Source organism: Quercus robur, chromosome 5 (genome assembly GCF_932294415.1).
Source record: "Quercus robur chromosome 5, dhQueRobu3.1, whole genome shotgun sequence".
NCBI lineage: Eukaryota > Viridiplantae > Streptophyta > Magnoliopsida > Fagales > Fagaceae > Quercus > Quercus robur.
Genome location: NC_065538.1, coordinates 79,787,742 through 79,805,613, shown reverse-complemented (window position 1 = coordinate 79,805,613; position 17,872 = coordinate 79,787,742). Strand labels below are relative to the sequence as shown.

At 37.0% G+C, this 17,872-nt stretch overlaps 1 protein-coding gene across 1 annotated transcript; it reads left to right on the top strand.

Moving 5' to 3' along the window:
* The first annotated feature begins 12,524 nt into the window (after window positions 1-12,524).
* LOC126727298 ((3S,6E)-nerolidol synthase 1-like) lies at window positions 12,525-16,608 on the top strand. Its single transcript, XM_050432882.1, has 7 exons — window positions 12,525-12,790; window positions 12,891-13,155; window positions 13,350-13,722; window positions 14,006-14,224; window positions 14,299-14,437; window positions 14,712-14,960; window positions 16,212-16,608. The coding sequence occupies exons 1-7, from the start codon at window positions 12,596-12,598 to the stop codon at window positions 16,515-16,517; spliced, it is 1,746 nt and encodes a 581-aa protein (XP_050288839.1). The 5' UTR covers window positions 12,525-12,595; the 3' UTR covers window positions 16,518-16,608.
* Window positions 16,609-17,872: the final 1,264 nt, after the last annotated feature.

Here is a 17,872-nt window from a genome sequence, read left to right as displayed (position 1 = left end):
GGATTTTGATGAGACTCTAAGGTAGAGATTGTGGGTAAAACAATCTGGTTTTTCTTTAGGGTTTCTCTCTCAAAATTCTCTCTGGAAGCTCTCTTTCAATCGTGGGTTAAAAGGGTATTTATACTGAAAAAGAGTGGAATGCGAAACGTCAGGTTTTTCCAAAACAGGGGTGGCTCGCGGCTTGACTAAGTCGCGAGTTCCAGTCGCGAGTTAACCGTATGGCCAGTTGTCCTGTTTTGTCCTGTAGTGCTCCAGCTAGCATGACTGTTCATCTTCCAGCATGCTTGGCACGTGTGCAGATTCTGGCGGGTTGAAGCCGCGAGTCCAGTCGCGAGTCCCAGCCGCGACTCTCTGTTTTCTTGCACACTCTTGAGCAATCTTCACACTATCTCACTCACTACCCTTACAACAATCCCACCTAAATACAGGGTTACTAAATGCTGAATTACAAGCAAATTTGGCACGGAATAAAGCCAATTAGATGGTTAAATAAATTCAACCTTACAATCTCCCCCTTTGGCTATTCCGTGACAAAACCCTAAAACAGACTCTAGACTTAACATGTGAGTTGGGAACAGTTGATCAAAACTCACTCACACCTAATTCTAGAAGCTGTGAAGCACTTGAATCATATGAACATAAACTCCTGAAACACAACAATACACCATGATCATTGTAAGCAGAAAATTATTAATGCATATGAAACAGGCAAAAAGAGATCAAGCATAAGATGGAGTTAATGAACAAACCATGGCTTGATCAACCAAGTGAACACCACAAGGTAGTGATCACAGTGTTCATTCACACTTGGAATGAACACAAGGACATACAAGTTAACATGCACAAGGCAAGACACTTGTATGTACAACACTCAACCAATGCATAGCACACAAGGCATATGCATCTAGGAACAATCCTACAAGGGCACAAGAGTGACAGTACATAAACCACAATGCAGAACATTTAGATTTAAAATACTGATTTCACATAGCATAAAGGCTGCACTTAAGCATGGTACAAACCACAAGGCCTACAAACTATGCATAAAACATAAACCCTCAAAGCTTACAAAAGCATATGGGTACAAAGTAACAAATACCTGAATAACATCATCAAACATATATAAAAGTTTATCCAAGAGTATATGAGGAAAGTTAGAAACAGTTATACACCAAAACACAGTGTATCAAAACCAAATAACCATAAAAACACTAATTACTCCCCCTCAACAAATTACTCCCCCTCAAGAGCTGCTTTTCTGCTTCAATTATCAATGGACTTTCTCCCCCTTTTTGACATGGAATGGCCAAAGGGTCACTGGTCATGCTGAGTTGTGAAGCTGTCAAGTGTAGCAGCCAAGACATCAATCTGGTCTTGCATGGCTCTCATTCTGTCAGAATGCTCAGTCTGGACTGCCCTGATCCCATCAAGCCTTTCCAGAATGATCTGGAAAGCATCTGGAGGTGCAGCTGCAGAAGTTGAAGCTCTGGACCTCTTGCCACTCCTCCTTGGTGTTGAGGTGGATGCATGCCCTGCTGCCTCTGCATCAGTCTCCATTGGGACTTCCTCTCCTTCATCACCTTCATCTTCTTCTCCTGGAAGCCTAACACTGATCCTTTTGCAGGTAAGTTTGTTGATTGCAGAGGGTGTGGACATGTGACTGATGTCTTGAGGAATTTGAACACCCTTCCTTCGAAATATCCTCATTAAGAGGCTGGGAAAGATCAGTTTTGGTCTAGATGTTGTTCTTGTCTCATCCACAATGATGTCAAAGATGTGGGAACTTATATCTATGAAGTTCTTCTCTTTGAGATCCATCAGAAAAATTGCTCTAGCACAATTGATTGTGGTCAACTTCCTAATAGGATAAAGGTTAAACATCATGATTATGGTTAGAACCCTCATGTCCACTGGAAAGGCAGTGGTATTCAAACACTTCCCTTCTCTCTGCCCACCTATTCTCTGTTGAACTGTTTCAATAGAGACACTCCTATCCTTGAAATTGACAAACTCCTCATCATCCAAACCCTCAAGCCCTAGTACATCATCTATGACATGTGCATCCAAGATGAATTCTTTCCCTCTAACCCAGCAATTTAACTCATTCTCCTTTATCACAGCATTTGAATAAAATTCTCTAATCAGAGGTTCACACACCAAAGGGAAATCACTTAAAAGTTTGTCCCATCCTCTTCCTTCAAAACAACTGGGAATAAAAGTTTGCCTTAAATCATCCAAATCCACAAATCTCTCTTGAATGATTCCTGCATTCAAGAAGTTATCCTTGTATCTCTCAAAATGATGAACTGACCTAAACAATCTAGGATCCAGCTTAAGTCTTTTGTCAGCCTTCTTCGCAGTAGATTTCTTCTTCTGAGGTGAAGGAGCCATCTGTGAACAATCAGAAAAGGCCACAACAACATATAACAATATATGCGCATAACTAGTCAGTACCATGTAGTTAACAGAGAGAGATATCAATCAAACAAGTGAACTTCAAACACTTAAACAGCAAGCAATTTAGTTCAAACATATGGATAAACCAAGCCTAGGATAGGAAACACATGAACAACATGGTGAAGCCATCCTGAAGGCAGATGAAGGACATTGAGGCAAATTAAAAAAAATGATATGACAAACAAACAATATATTGAACCTAACAGAGTCTTCCCACAGATAATCAAACTAAGACATGCACATCTTGCAAAGGAAAAACTCACAACCTCAAACAGAACCAATAGTAACATCTCAACAGCTCAAAGTTCAGATTGAAATGAAAGGAATACTTAGCTAAGCATAAGATCAATATGACAATGACTATCATTAACTCAACCTATAACAACAGAATCCACAAGCTAAGCAAGAACAAAGAGCAGAGACCGAACCACAAACCCATTTCAAAAACACAATCAAATGCGAAAAATCAAGTGTAAAAGCACAAAATCAAGTAGAAAAGAGTGAAAATCAGAAAACCCATACCTGGAACTCAACGATTTTGGGCTGTAAGGATGCAACACAAGAGATTGGAAAAGGGAGCACGGAGTGTTTGGGAGGGAGAGTGTTTAGAGAGAAGATGAACAGTCACAAAAATTCGAGGGAAAAATTGAAAAAGTTTAAAAACTGCTCCTGTTTATGCAAAACACGCGATTTTCGCGACTGGTTCAAGTCGCCACACAGTCGCCAGCTCAAGCCGCCAAACAACTCAAGATGAAAATTTTGAAAAATTTTTCTAAGTGTTTTTCGCGACTGGAAGGTCTACCCGCGAGTGAGTCGCGAGCTGAGCCGCGAAAATCTCTGAGTGAATCTCGCGACTGGACCTTCCACTCGCGAACAAGTCGCCAAAACTGACCAGCGAAGATGCGACTGAGGCTTGCGACTTGACACACCCGCGACTGAGCCGCCAAAACAGGGCAAAACTGTATTTTTGAAATTTTTTAGATTTTTCCAGCAAAACACTTTCCAAAAACACCTAAAACACTCAAAAATCTTTTTGTGCTTGAATTAACAAAGATTGAGCATGTGAAAACACATTTTATCAAGTACAATCACACAAATGAATAGGGCATTTATCAAACATAAACTTGTGTGTTGTGTGTGGATATCAGCATTGAAATAGTCCTTTGTCTAATGTGAAGCTTCAATGATCAATTCAACCAAGGCATACACAATTAGCACTAGATCATGTGACCAATCTCAATTACAGAAATATGAATATATGACTTCCCACACAACTTGATAACATAACTAGGAGCCTTTCATTTGACTCCACTTTCAGCCATAACATTTGATCTTTTGAGGCAATCATCTCTCATTGTGAGAGGTATAGACAACATTTTTCTTTGAAGAACAGGCCTTTGGCCTTTTTGAAAGAAATTTCACTTTTGATATAAGGTCGCTTACCCTTTTTCCTAGTCAAATACTAGAATGTGCGACAGGCTTTTGCAGCTCAATATCTCTTTTCATTTGGAGATTTACATTTAGTGAGCTCTTTTTAGCAAAAAAAATAAAAAATGGGAAGAGATATAGACACAAGTCTATGCATGTTTCAAGATCAACATAACCATTCACCAATCATTCATGACAAGTTTGAAGATCTATTTACAACAATCACATAGATTTCAAGATTTTTCCCATAGTGATATGAGTGCATGAAAACAAGTAATGTTCGAAAATGCACAAAGCCATTAGCACAAAGGTACACGGCAAAACGAGTTTTAAGACAAAAAAAAAACTCAACACAGTCAATCAAGCTTTTTGATTTTCAAAGTTTTATGTAATTTTTGGATTTTTGACTCAAGAAACAAAAAGACTGATAAGACACAATTAAGAAATATTCACAAACAAACAACCAAAAACAAACACAACAAGCATACCAAACAAACATATTCACAAAACATAGGAAGTATTAATGCATGGACATGTTGTAATGCTTATGCATGAGTACCCCTTTTCACCCATACGACACTTGCGTTTTGGGTGATTTCCTTAGAGGATTGGGTACGGGAGTTAGGGCTTTCAAACCTTCGTGAGAAGCTTTCCAAGCAGTTGGTGAATGCACCAATCATCTTCATCACGTTCATCATTCCGGGATCTCCGTTTTGCTCTCTAGGTTGATCCCCTGCCCACGTTCTCCTATCAACTCTTGGTCCTCCTGACCTTTGAGGAGTAGCACTGTTCTTTGCTCTCAGCTTTTGGCAATTTGGTCGAGTGTGCCCTTGAAGTCCACAGTAATGGCACACATACATTCCTCTAGGACCTCTTTGTGGTCGAGGACGTGACTTGGCACGAGACTCAGACCTGCCCACATGCTGATTATGATGATTCAGCATCCGTTGGTCCACCACATTCTTCTTCTCCTCCACCTCGAGGTTCACACTAGTAGAGTCAGCTACAACTGGATCTTTGGACTTCACAAACTTCACTTCTTTAGTGACATTTCCAGTTGAGCTACTTCCTCCGGTATATCCCAGTCCGGATTTGTCTGAGAAGCTCTTTGGAGATGATATAACATCATCAAGCTTCTTGGTGGTGACCCTCTCTATTTTTGCATTTGCTTGAACAACCTCATTCTCAAGGAATCTCACTTTAGTGTAGGCTTCGGACAGCTCACCATTAAGGGTTTCAATCTCGCATTTGGCCTCCCTATACCGGATTAGGAGACTTTTGTAGTCCTCCTCAGCCTTCTTCATCTTTCTCACAGCAGCCTTGGCCACCCTTGTGTATTCGCCAGATTTCTCCAACAGTGAATTGTAATTTTCTTGAAGAGTTGCTGTGCTTTCTTCTTCTTCAGCTTCTGATTCTTCAACAATTCCTAGTGAGTCATCCTCACTATGTTCTCCAAGGTCTTGAACAAGCAAATTCAATTCATCCGAAGACTCAACATGAGCAATAGTCATGAAAGCTGAGTAGTTCCCTTCTCCATCACAGCTCTCCTCAGATTCTGAGTCGGACGAATCTGAATCACTCAAAGTCGTGGCGTACACCTTGCCTTTTGATTTCAAATAGTTAGGACATTCCCTCTTGAAGTGTCCATGCCCGTTGCATTCAAAACAAGTAACACCTTGTGTGGATTGGGATTCTTTTCCATCTTTCCTCTTGAAATCCCTCTTCTCCCTTCCAGAATTTTGGAAATTTCTCTTATCATCAAATTTTCCATTGTTTTTGAATTTCAAAAACTTCTTGAAATTTTTAACAAGATAGGCTACATCCTTGTCAACCATATCTTCTCCTGACGAGCCTTGATCTTCCACCTTCTCATTAACGGTCTTTAGAGCAATGGATTTACCCTTCCGTTGATTTGGCAGCGACATTTCATAGGTCTGTAAAGAACCAACCAGCTCCTGCACCTTGATGTCGTCAAGATCCTTGCTCTCTTCAATGGCTGTCACTTTTGCACGGAAGCTTTCCGGCAATGATCGAAGGATCTTCCTTACAATCTTAGAATCCTCCATCTTCTCCCCCAAGTTAAACTTGCTGACAACCACTTCATTTAACTTCCCATAGAACGAGTCGAAAGACTCATCCTCACTCATCTTGAGCTCCTCAAACCGAGTGGTCAGCATTTGTAACTTGGTATCTTTCACCTTCTTCGTGCCTTCATAAGTTGTTTCCAGAATCTCCCATGCATCTTTGGCAATAATAATGTGAGAAATCCTGTGAAATTCATCTGGAGACACACCACAGAAAATAGCATTTAGTGCTTTACTGTTAGCATTAGATGCAGTAAGTGCTGCCTTATCCCATGTGGATTTGGCTGCTTCAGGTTTGGTCCAACCTATCTCAACAGCATCCCACACGGATTCATCAATAGAGCATAAAAAGGCTCTCATACGAACCTTCCAAAATGCATAGTTACTTCCATCAAAATATGGAGGTGCATTAAGGGATTGAGACCTATCCATCTCAAAAAGAAAGGGAGTCAAGGATCACACAATGGTAATAAAACCAAACAGATGTGTACCCGCTCTGATACCAATTGAAAGTTCAAAAACGTGTACAAAAACACTTTTGAACGTTTAGACCCCCAAAAACCAATTTAATCAACACACGCAATATGTTAAACAATAGAGTGCGGAAACTTAACATATGCTATAACATGGTATTGATTAAACAACTATCTAAGCCACAACAAAATAAACCACAGCAGATAATGTAAAGGCAGAGATAGAGAGGAAGGAAGATGCAAACACAGCGATAACACCAGATATGTTATCGAAGAGGAAACCGAAGACCTCGGCGAAAAACCTCTCCGCCGCCCTCCAAGCGGTAATCAATCCACTAGAAAATACAGTTGGGATACAAGGACAGCAATAGACCCTCCAAGCCTAATCTACCCAATGCACCTAAGCCCTCCAAGCTTCTTGCTCCAACGAGGTTGCGCCGAACCCTTTTCTTTTCTAGCTTTCCGGATTCCGCTACTTCACCGTAGCATCAACCAATGAATATTGGCTCCTTCCTAACTGCTTCCCAGAACTCCAAACGACTGTCTCACAGAGATGATAATGGTGAGAACCAGGTTTGGTATAAAGGCCTCTCAAGGATTTGACAATGGAGAGGAAGAGAGTGAGGGATTTTGATGAGACTCTAAGGTAGAGATTGTGGGTAAAACAATCTGGTTTTTCTTTAGGGTTTCTCTCTCAAAATTCTCTCTGGAAGCTCTCTTTCAATCGTGGGTTAAAAGGGTATTTATACTGAAAAAGAGTGGAATGCGAAACGTCAGGTTTTTCCAAAACAGGGGTGGCTCGCGGCTTGACCTCGCGGCTTGACTAAGTCGCGAGTTCCAGTCGCGAGTTAACCGTATGGCCAGTTGTCCTGTTTTGTCCTGTAGTGCTCCAGCTAGCATGACTGTTCATCTTCCAGCATGCTTGGCACGTGTGCAGATTCTGGCGGGTTGAAGCCGCGAGTCCAGTCGCGAGTCCCAGCCGCGACTCTCTGTTTTCTTGCACACTCTTGAGCAATCTTCACACTATCTCACTCACTACCCTTACAACAATCCCACCTAAATACAGGGTTACTAAATGCTGAATTACAAGCAAATTTGGCACGGAATAAAGCCAATTAGATGGTTGAATAAATTCAACCTTACAATACCCAATGAAGGTAAGCATTTGACATTCCAATTTTGCTATGCCGAAGCACACAAATGTCATTGACACTACACTTTTGCTATGCTGAAGCATACATGTGTCATATTATGATTGGCGGGCAACAGCGGTGAGATGGTTATTTATGCCTTTCTCTTAGGATTTTCTAGTCCTTCCCATTAAAAAGAGTGATACGAGTGTTAAGTACAAGAGATAACTTAATTTTACTCATCACAAACAAAAGCCACAAAGCTCACTTGCTTAGTTATGCATAGAGATGTTCATCTAAGCTACAAAAGATACAAAGTTTAGAAAACTTTGTTTCAATGACCATCCAAGGTACACAAGTACCAATGTACACAAAACACACATAGTTTTTGTATTTTTCTTATTTTTTTGACTCAAAACTTGAAAGCAAAACACACAAGTAATGCACAAAAAAAAAAAAAAAAAAGATTGAAAGAGAAAAGTGATAGAATCACTTGGAGCTTTTTTCCTTCCACACCCTAGAAGAACCTTTCCTTTGATTAAACCCTTGAACTGACAGTGAGGGGGAAGAATTAAAACCGTTCAAGTTCAAAAGGAACATGAGAGCTTTGAGAAGATCTCCAAGGGTAGCTAGAGAGGATTGAAGTTGATTCTAGCTTTCAGATGCGATCATGCCGTTGCTTTGTTGAGTGGCAATCCACGTATAGCAATTTGGTCGAGTATGACCGGCAACTCCATAATGATGACAGAGATGCTGCTTCTTTTGTTTAGGCTTTTGAGAGTTAGCCTTCTTAGCCCTAGGATTCTTAACTTCCTTCTTATCTTGCTTAAGGGGTGCTTCTAAGATAGATTTTCCCTTGTCTAAGTTCTCACTAGCTAAATCAGTTTTAACATCATTGTTCTCAATTTTAACATTATTGCTAGGTGGAACAAAAACAGTAGTACTAGTAGAAGCAGTATTAGAGGAAGAGAAACCATACCCTAAACCTGTTCGATCAGAAGCAGATTTCTGAAGACTGAGCATCTCATCAAGCTTTGCACTTGAAGTCCTCTCCAATTGAGCTCTGACTTGAAACAGCTCCGCTTGAAGCTTCTTGGTCTTTTTAGCCAAGAAATTGTTTCCGTACTTCAGTGCTCCAATAGTATGATTAGCCTCATCAAACTTTGTGGAAAGCTCTTCATGATCAAGTTCCACATCACTGAGCTTATTGGTGGTCAACCTATAAAGTTTCTCATGTTTCTCAAAAAGCTTGTATAATTTCTCATAGGCTGTATGGATATCATCTTGATCATCCATCTTCTCAAACTTGGATTCCACCAATTCCTCTTCTTCAACCACATCTTCAACAATCCCATCTGTAGGATTGACAGTGGCAGTGAAGGCATTCAAGATTCTGTTATCCTCATTGTCGGAATCATCCTTAGGCTCGGTGTCGCTCAAGGTAGCAACAAGTGCCTTGCTCTTCCTAATGCTCTTAAGATATGTAGGACATTCTTATTTCATATGACCGAAGCCTTAACACCTAAAGCACTTAGGTCCTGTAGGAATAGTGTACTGGCCGCCATCCCTTGCATCCTTCTTCCCTTTGTCTTGGATCATGAACTGAGAAGAACTGGATTGCATACGGTCCTTGTCGAAACCTTTTCCATTGGCATTCTTCATAAACTTCTTGAACTGCCTGGTGATGTAGGACTTCATCTTAGAATCTTCATCATCTGAAGACTCATTTATCTCACTGCTCTTGGCCTTTAGTGCCATGCTCTTGCCTTTACCCGTCTTGCCAATCTTGTCAATGTCCTTTGATTCCTCGATTGCTGTAATCACCTTTCTCACAATCTTGGGTTCAGAAATGGTTTCCCCAAGATTGAAGTTGAGTTCACTATGTCCTTGAGCTTGGCATAGAACTCATTGAATGACTCATCTTTCTCCATCTTAATCTCTTCAAAGCTTGTAGTGAGCCTCTGAAACTTTGAATCCTTAACAGTCTTTGTTCCCTCATAGGTTGTTTGGAGGATGGTCCATGCTTCCTTAGTAGTTTCAGTGGAGGATATCTTCTTGAACTCCTCATTGGTGACCGCACTGAATAAGGCATTCAATGCTCTGCTGTTGAAGTTTGCTGCCTTGACCTTGGCATCATCCCAGTCAGCTGGCGCTTCCTTCGGCTTGGTCCAGCCTATCTCAACAGTTTACCACACTTTCTCATCTAAAGACTTCAAGAAAGCTCTCATGCGTACTTTCTAGTATGCATAGTTAGTGCCACCAAATAAAGAAGGTATGATTAACAACTGTCCTTTATCCATGACAAACAGGGTTCAATGGATCAATCACAGCAAAGATTAAACCCTAATCAGAGTGTGCCTGCTCTGATACCACTTGATAGGCCAAAAACAAATTGACCCCTTGTGGTAAATTAACCAATTAATTTAGCCAAGTGAATTAATTAAGTTAATTAACATGCAAATGCGTGGTAGTACAAACAAATCACTAATAAACTAATTATGCAGAGGAAAATAAATAACACGGTGATTTGTTTACGAATGGGGAAAACCTAACACGCATGGTAGCCCTTACCCCAATACCCAATTCGACTTGTTTTGTAGTGACAATTTCCCCTTTCGATGCATGGCTCCCAAGTACGTGACTAACCAATGCGCAAATCCCAGTACGTGACTTTAATCACCAATTAGAGAAGGTTGTTGGCTGCGAAATTCTTCAGTTCATCCCAACGATGAAGATCAAGAAGATGATTGCTCACAAAACCCTACGGTGCACAAGTTCTAATAAATTATTTCATATGGTTTTGTAATATGTTATTAAGTGGATACATTAACGCTTAGTGTTATTGACACTGACACACACAGTGACACTAATGATATTATATGCTACATGATAGTGTTTTGGGAGTTGAACTCTTATTGATGCAATTTCAAAACATTTTTGCATGGTGAATGAAATGAAAAAATTTGGATAGCTTGTTTGTGTGAAACTGTTTGGACAATTTGCTGTGTAAAAAATTTGCACAAATTGTTTATGTGTGAATGAAATGATGAAATTTGGATCATTATTGTTTATGTGTGAATAGATTTGAACAGTTTGAACATATTAAACAGATTGAACAGATTTTTGAATAGATTGAACAGGTTGAACAGATATGAAGTTCCTATAAAATTTGAACAGATTTTGTTGCTTTTTTTTAAGCAGATTGAACAAATTTTGTGTGAACAAGTTGAACAGTTTTTTATGAAGTTTCTATGAAATTTGAACAATTTTTGTTGGTGTTTTTTGAACAGATTGAATAGATTTCGTTGCTATTTTTTGAACAGATTTGTGTGAACAAGTTGAACAAATTTTTTTATGAAGTTTATGTGAAATTTGAACAGATTTTGTTGCTGTTTTTTTATGAGATTGTACAGATTTTTGAATAGATTTTATGTGTGAATACTTAATAGGTTGAACAATTTTTTTTTTTTTTTTAAAAAAACAAATAGAATTTTTAATGTTTCAAACTGACCAAATCGATTAAACCGAGCTGATCAAACCACATCGCTTTAGGTCAGAAAATCGACTGTATGCATTGGTTTTAATTATGAGAAAACCGATCTCTATCAGTTTGGTAAGAAATTTGAGAAAAAACCGAGTCGATCAAACCGCGCACACCCCTGGTATGCACTCTTTCTCTTTTTCTTTTCTTTTTTTTTTTTCTTTTTTTTTAAGTTAGAAAATTTTAGGATCAAATGAAATATGTATGTAAGAAAAAATTTAAAAGGAGAAATTTAGGAAAAAAAATGAAAAGAAGGAAAAAAAAATTCACGTATAAAAGGTTGTTGGAAAATCAATGTAAACATATACCAATTAGAACCGCTTTCCTAGCAACAAACGAAGAATTGTGGACACCTCATGTCCCCATTAAACCACGCCAAACACGTATCTATTACATGACCCCATTAAGTTGGTATAACATCACTTATTAGCTAAACCCACATGGATGCAGAGACTAAAGGTCCGTTTGGATACAACTAAAAACTGAAAACTGAAAAAAAACTGTAGTAAAATAATTTTTAAATGTGTGAATAGTACCGTGAGACCCATTTTTAATGAAAAAGTTACTGAAAAGTGAAATTTGTGGGTCCATGAACAGTGCACGGTATGCACTTATTAGCTGAAAATTGTTTGACAAGTCAAACTTTGTCGCTACTGTTCATGAACAGTAGCTGTAACAGTAAAATTTGTCCCTAAAACGCATGAAAAAAAAAATTGGAAAAACGTAGACACAAACGCTTTCAGTCGAATCCAAACATACACTAAGTGTGCATTTGGGTCTGGCTGACGCGTTTGTGTTTGCATTTTTCTGTTTTTTTTTTTTTTTTTTCCACGCGTTTTGGGAAAAATTTTACTGTTACGGCTACTGTTCATGCACTGTTCATGAACAGTAGCCGTAAAGTTTGACTTGTCAAACAATTTTCAGCCAATCAGTGCACACCGTGCACTGTTCACGGATCCACAAATTTCACTTTTCAGCAACTTTTTCATTAAAAATAGATCTCACGGTACTATTCACATATTTAAAAATTATTTTGCTACAGTATTTTTCAGTTTTCAATTTCAGTTTTCAATTTTCAACTGTATCCAAATGGACCCTAAGAATAATACTATGGGCATATAAAAATACACAAAGTAATGTGAGGATACATTTCTGCCATTTATAACTTATCACGTGACAAGTTATGGTGTAAAATTGTGCATTTTTACGTATGCGGAAAAAAAATGAAAATAAAAAATAAAAAAGCAATATGAAGCACATGTTTAAAATTTTTTTTTTTTTTTTTGGGGGAAAGGACAGTTTAGTGGGACCATGTTTTGCACCATGCAAATGTGCAAAACGTGGTCTACTAGATTACAACGTTGTTGAAAAACCATTACCTTTCTACCATGGGCATCCTATAAAATTGGATCTAGAATTCTTTTCTACATCAAACTCCAACAAGAAAAATCTCCGTCTAGTATTCACTTTGTGACATTCTCCATGGCATTGTCTACTAAAGCTTTCTTTGCTTCCTCCAATCCTCCAGTTGCTCCAAAAAGAATTCCACAAACTGGCAATGCAAACCCATTTAGCCTGACCTCTTTGCCTAGTGGTCCCAAATGGAGCATTGCCCATGAGCACGCATTGGCTTCTACACCCTTAAAGCGTCAAAACTATGGAATTAAATATGACACAGTAAGTTTTGTGTCACCTTTGGTTTGTGATTCCCAAATTTTATTAATTCACTAGAACTTGTAATTTTCCAGTTCCTAAAGCTACCCCTCTTTGTCTGCAGGGTGATTTTAGTCTCAAACACGCTAAAAAATTGAAAGTATGCGGACATCTGCTGAGGGAACTAGGAGAAAATCCAGTTGAAGGTCTAAAAATGATTGATGCTGTCCAACGCTTGGGCATAGACTACTATTTCCAGGAGGAGATTGGAACAATTTTACATAGGCAATATGTAGAATCTAGTGCTCATGATGACTCTGGTCATTGTCTAAATGAGGTTGCACTACGCTTCCGCCTATTGAGACAACAAGGATACCATGTACCTGCTGGTGAGTATCGCATTTGTTAGCAATGTTATTATTAGAATAATGATTAAATAATTAAATTTATCATTTTCGAATGATAAATTATCATAGTCTCAAAGTGGTGAACCTAGACTAATTCCTAAGACAAGTCATAATTTATCTGTTATAGTTTACCTTAGTATTAAAAATTATTATAAAGCTTTTATTGTTTGGAATAGATGTATTTAACTGCTTCAAAGACAAGGAGGGAATGTTTAACAAAGAAGTGAAAGAAGACATCAATGGATTGATGGGTTTATTTGAAGCTTCACAGCTATGTATAGAAGGTGAAAACACACTTGTTGAAGCTGGAGACTTTAGTCGGCAGCTCCTAAATGAATGGATGAGCCATCTTGATTACAACCAAGCCAAAGTTGTAGGAAATACTCTGAGGCATCCTTATCACAGGAGCTTGGCAAGGTTTATGGCCAAAAACTTTTTTGATAATATCCAAGGGACAAGTGGATGGTTTAATGATTTTCAGCAATTAGCAAAAATGGATTTCAATGTGGTCCAATCAAAGTACCGAAAAGAAATTGTTCAAATTTCCAAGTAAGTTTCATAATAACTTGACTACAGTTGTCTTTTATTGTTGACCTTATTTCTTAATTAGCAATATTACATATTTTAGTACACTAATTTTATAAATTAAAATTTTAATTTTCAAACATTCAACTAAAAATTAATTAAAATACCGAATTATTATGTTGTTGATGTGGAATATTAGAATCAATTATATTAATTTATGTTTTATAAACTTTTTATAGTGAAATTTACAGTAATTTAAACAATTTTTTTTTTTTCTAATAATTCCCACCAATTTTTATTATCTCAGATGGTGGAGTGATCTTGGGTTAGCTGAGGAATTAGAATTTGCCAGGGACCAACCACTTAAATGGTACATTTGTTCCATGGCCTGTCTTACAGATCCAGAGTTGTCAGACCAAAGGATTGACCTCACAAAACCCATTTCTTTTATCTACATAATAGATGACATTTTCGATGTTCATGGCACACTTGAGGAACTCACTCTCTTCACAGAAGCTATCAACAAGTACACGTCTACTGCACTATTAATTTGCTCTCTCTCTCAACAATTCTTATTGATTAATGAATTGTTATATACAGATGGGATTTTACTGGTCTTGAGCAATTACCCGAATACATGAAGATTTGCTTCAATGCTCTTAGTGACATTACAAATGAAATTAGCCACAAGATATATCAAAAGCATGGATGGAACCCCCAAGACTCACTAAGAAAGACGGTATATGTCAATTATAATATTATATTTACTTCTTTGTCTAAAAAAAAAAGAATTTTATTAACGAATGTCTTTAAGTCATACATTAATTATCCATTTTAAGAAATTTTTTATGAAAATTGAAAAAACTGTAAAATAAATGTTTGATGGTTTTTAAAATTTTGCATAAAAAGTTTTCAAAAATAGTTTACTAATGTATGCCCTAACGGCCTAGACCCATAAAAGAAAAACACATCTTTATGAAAATTAAAAGCATGATATTCTATGATTGTTACAGTGGGCAACTTTGTGCAATGCATTCCTAGTGGAAGCACGGTGGTTTGCTTCTGGGCACTCACCAAAATCAGAAGAATATTTGAAGAATGGAGTTATTAGTTCTGGGGTACATGTGGTACTAGTTCACATTTTCTATCTTTTGGGTCAACATATGACCAAAGAAACTACAGCTATTGTCGATAGCATTCCGGACATTATGTCTTCTGCGGCCACAATTCTTCGGCTCTGGGATGACTTGGGAAGTGCCACAGTAAGTATATATGCACAATAGTTTTTATATTTCTTTTTTGCTCAACAGGTAAATAAATTGAGTTTGTGTTATAAACTCGATATTTTGTGTCACTGTTAATCTGCACCATGCAAATGCAACCATCCTTTTCAATTAGTTGGAATATAGTGGACCACTGGACCTGCATTTTGTTTACTTTATCATCCCAACATAATAATAAATAGTCCGTACTGTCTATTTTGGTTCCGTGGAAAGATACTGGTCTACTTTATGCTTCATAGATATTGGTTCACAACCACATGTTACTTGCAACAAACAATAATAGTAATTACACATTTAATTTCATAAATTGCAGAAGTGGTCAACATTAATAATAATTACACATTTAATTTCATAAATTGCAGAAATAGTCAACTAAGAGGGATAGGAAAAGAAAAAAGAAAAAAGTTGAGTACATACAAAAGGTGGTAAATAAAAATGATCCACCACTCATAATCAACTAGTTTAACATATATTTTCTCAAATTGAATCTAAAATTGGATAGATCCTAGATTTTTTTTGTTTTGTTTTGTTTTGTTTTGTTTTTTTTTGTTTTTTGTTTTTTGGTAATTTGACAAATTAGTGGTTCCTAGTCTCAACCAAGGTTTTTAACCTATATGAATCGTGAACACTCTCATGTTATCCATAATTTCAGAAATAAAATACATACAAGTTTGGTTTGAATCAATGTTATTTCATGACAGTGAACAAGAAATAGATACAACTTATATCCAAAAAATAATCATACGTCACTTTCATGTAAAACTTGTAAGGAAAGTTTAATCTTTCGTACCAAATTCAATAAACACATCATGAAAATTTTATGGAACTCAAGTGTCGGTGAATATTCACTACAACACCAATATGACACAAGTCCAAAAAATAATCATTAGTCACTTTCATGTCAGAAAGGAATCTTAACTTGTCGCACGAAATTTAATAAAGATGTCTTGTATGAAAGGGAATTGTATGATGCATAAGTGTCCACGGGTACCAACAAATTCGTGGTCGCTTAATAGTTGATGTGACTGAAAAATAATAATGCTTTCCGATATTTGACTAATAATACTTGTTGACGTTACTTTTGCTTTTTATGTAGCTGTTTGGTTTATGTTTTTAAACAATTATTTTTAAATTTTAAATAATATTACATGTACGGATGATGAATATTTTTAGTGAAACATATAACTTATATGCAAATTTAACCATGAAAGCTAATTATTGTAATTGCAGGATGAGAGTCAAGATGGGCACGATGGATCGTACATAGAGTACTATATGAAGGAACACCAAGGCTCTTCTGTCAATGAGGCAAGAGAGAAGGTTGTCAACAAGATTTCTGACGCATGGAAGCGACTTAACAAAGAGTGTCTGTCTCCAAATCCATTTCCAGAAACGTTCACTAAGGCTTCTCTTAATCTTGCAAGATTAGTTCCTTTGTTGTATAGTTATGACGACAACCATAGCCTTCCAAGCCTTGAGGCTTATATGAAATCCATGTTTTATGAGACTGTGTCTGTGCAGGGCATCCAAAAATAAAATAAAATAAAATTCAAGCTTTTATTACTATAAAACTTATATGTACCTAATTATAACAATAAAATAAGCACAAGATTTGGAAAAGTGTTCATTTATCACTAGTCTCTGAGCACACACTCATAGGCGTGTTCAAAATCTTTATTTTTTATTTTTTATTTTAAAGATTAATAATTTTTGATAGGTCAAGAATGTATTGACCATTTTGGTAAATTAACTAATTAATTAGCCAAGTGAATTAATTAAGTCAATTTAATATACAATACGCATGGTAGCACAAACAAATCATCAAATAACTAAATGCAGCGGAAATTAAATTTGACACGGGTGATTTGTTTACGAATGGGAAAAACCACCAAGGCAAAACTCCACTGGGTGAATTTAAGGTCACCATTCCTGAGAATCCACTATTATCAAAATAAGCAATTACAAGTAAAAGAATCCTAGTAACTTATATCAACCTACAGTTAAACCCTTACCTCAATATACAATTGGATTTGTAATGTAATGACAATCTCTTCTTTCAATGCATGGCTCTCAGTACGTGACTAACCAAATGATGCACGGATCCAAGTACGTGACTAACACACCAACTTGAGAAAGATGTTGGCTGCAATGTTCTTTAATTCATCCACACGATGAAGATCCAGAAGCTCCTTGGTTACAAAACCCTTGGCGCACAAACACAATAGCTTCTTTCAAAGAAAGATGAACTAGGGAAAATTGTCTTCGGTCACAATTTGAGTGAATAATCACTTTGCATCATGTTGCATCACCTTTGACGACCCTTAAAATAATTCTTATATATGTCTAAGGTTGTAAGAAAAGAAACCATACACAAATAGTTTGGATATGCGTGAAAAACAGATCTGGAAATCTGAATTTTGTAATCCTCGATAGATACAATTGTCGAGCTTCAAATATTAAATCTCAATAGATACATCTGTCGAGCTTTAATGAATAGCATTTCTTCACTTGATTTTTGGACAGATTTGCATGGCTTCGATACTTGGACTTGAACTCTTGTTCCTTGAAGTATTAAACACATCATAGATCTACCCAATTACAAGTAAAGTGCGTTTTGTCAAAGAATTAGCCAATTCTATATGACATATGTTCTTAACATGTTCCACATATGTCCTAGCAATTTTTATTTACCCACAAACGCATAAATCTCATCACACCATTATTGGAAACCAAAAACTAAAATTTAGAACTTTCCCACCAAATACAAATCAAATAAATATAACAAAATAGATATTTAAAAGAATGTAAATTAAAGTCATGCTGGCAAAAAATGGAGTGCTACAAAATAAGAAAAAATAAAAGTTAAATGTGATGAATAATAGAAATATTGT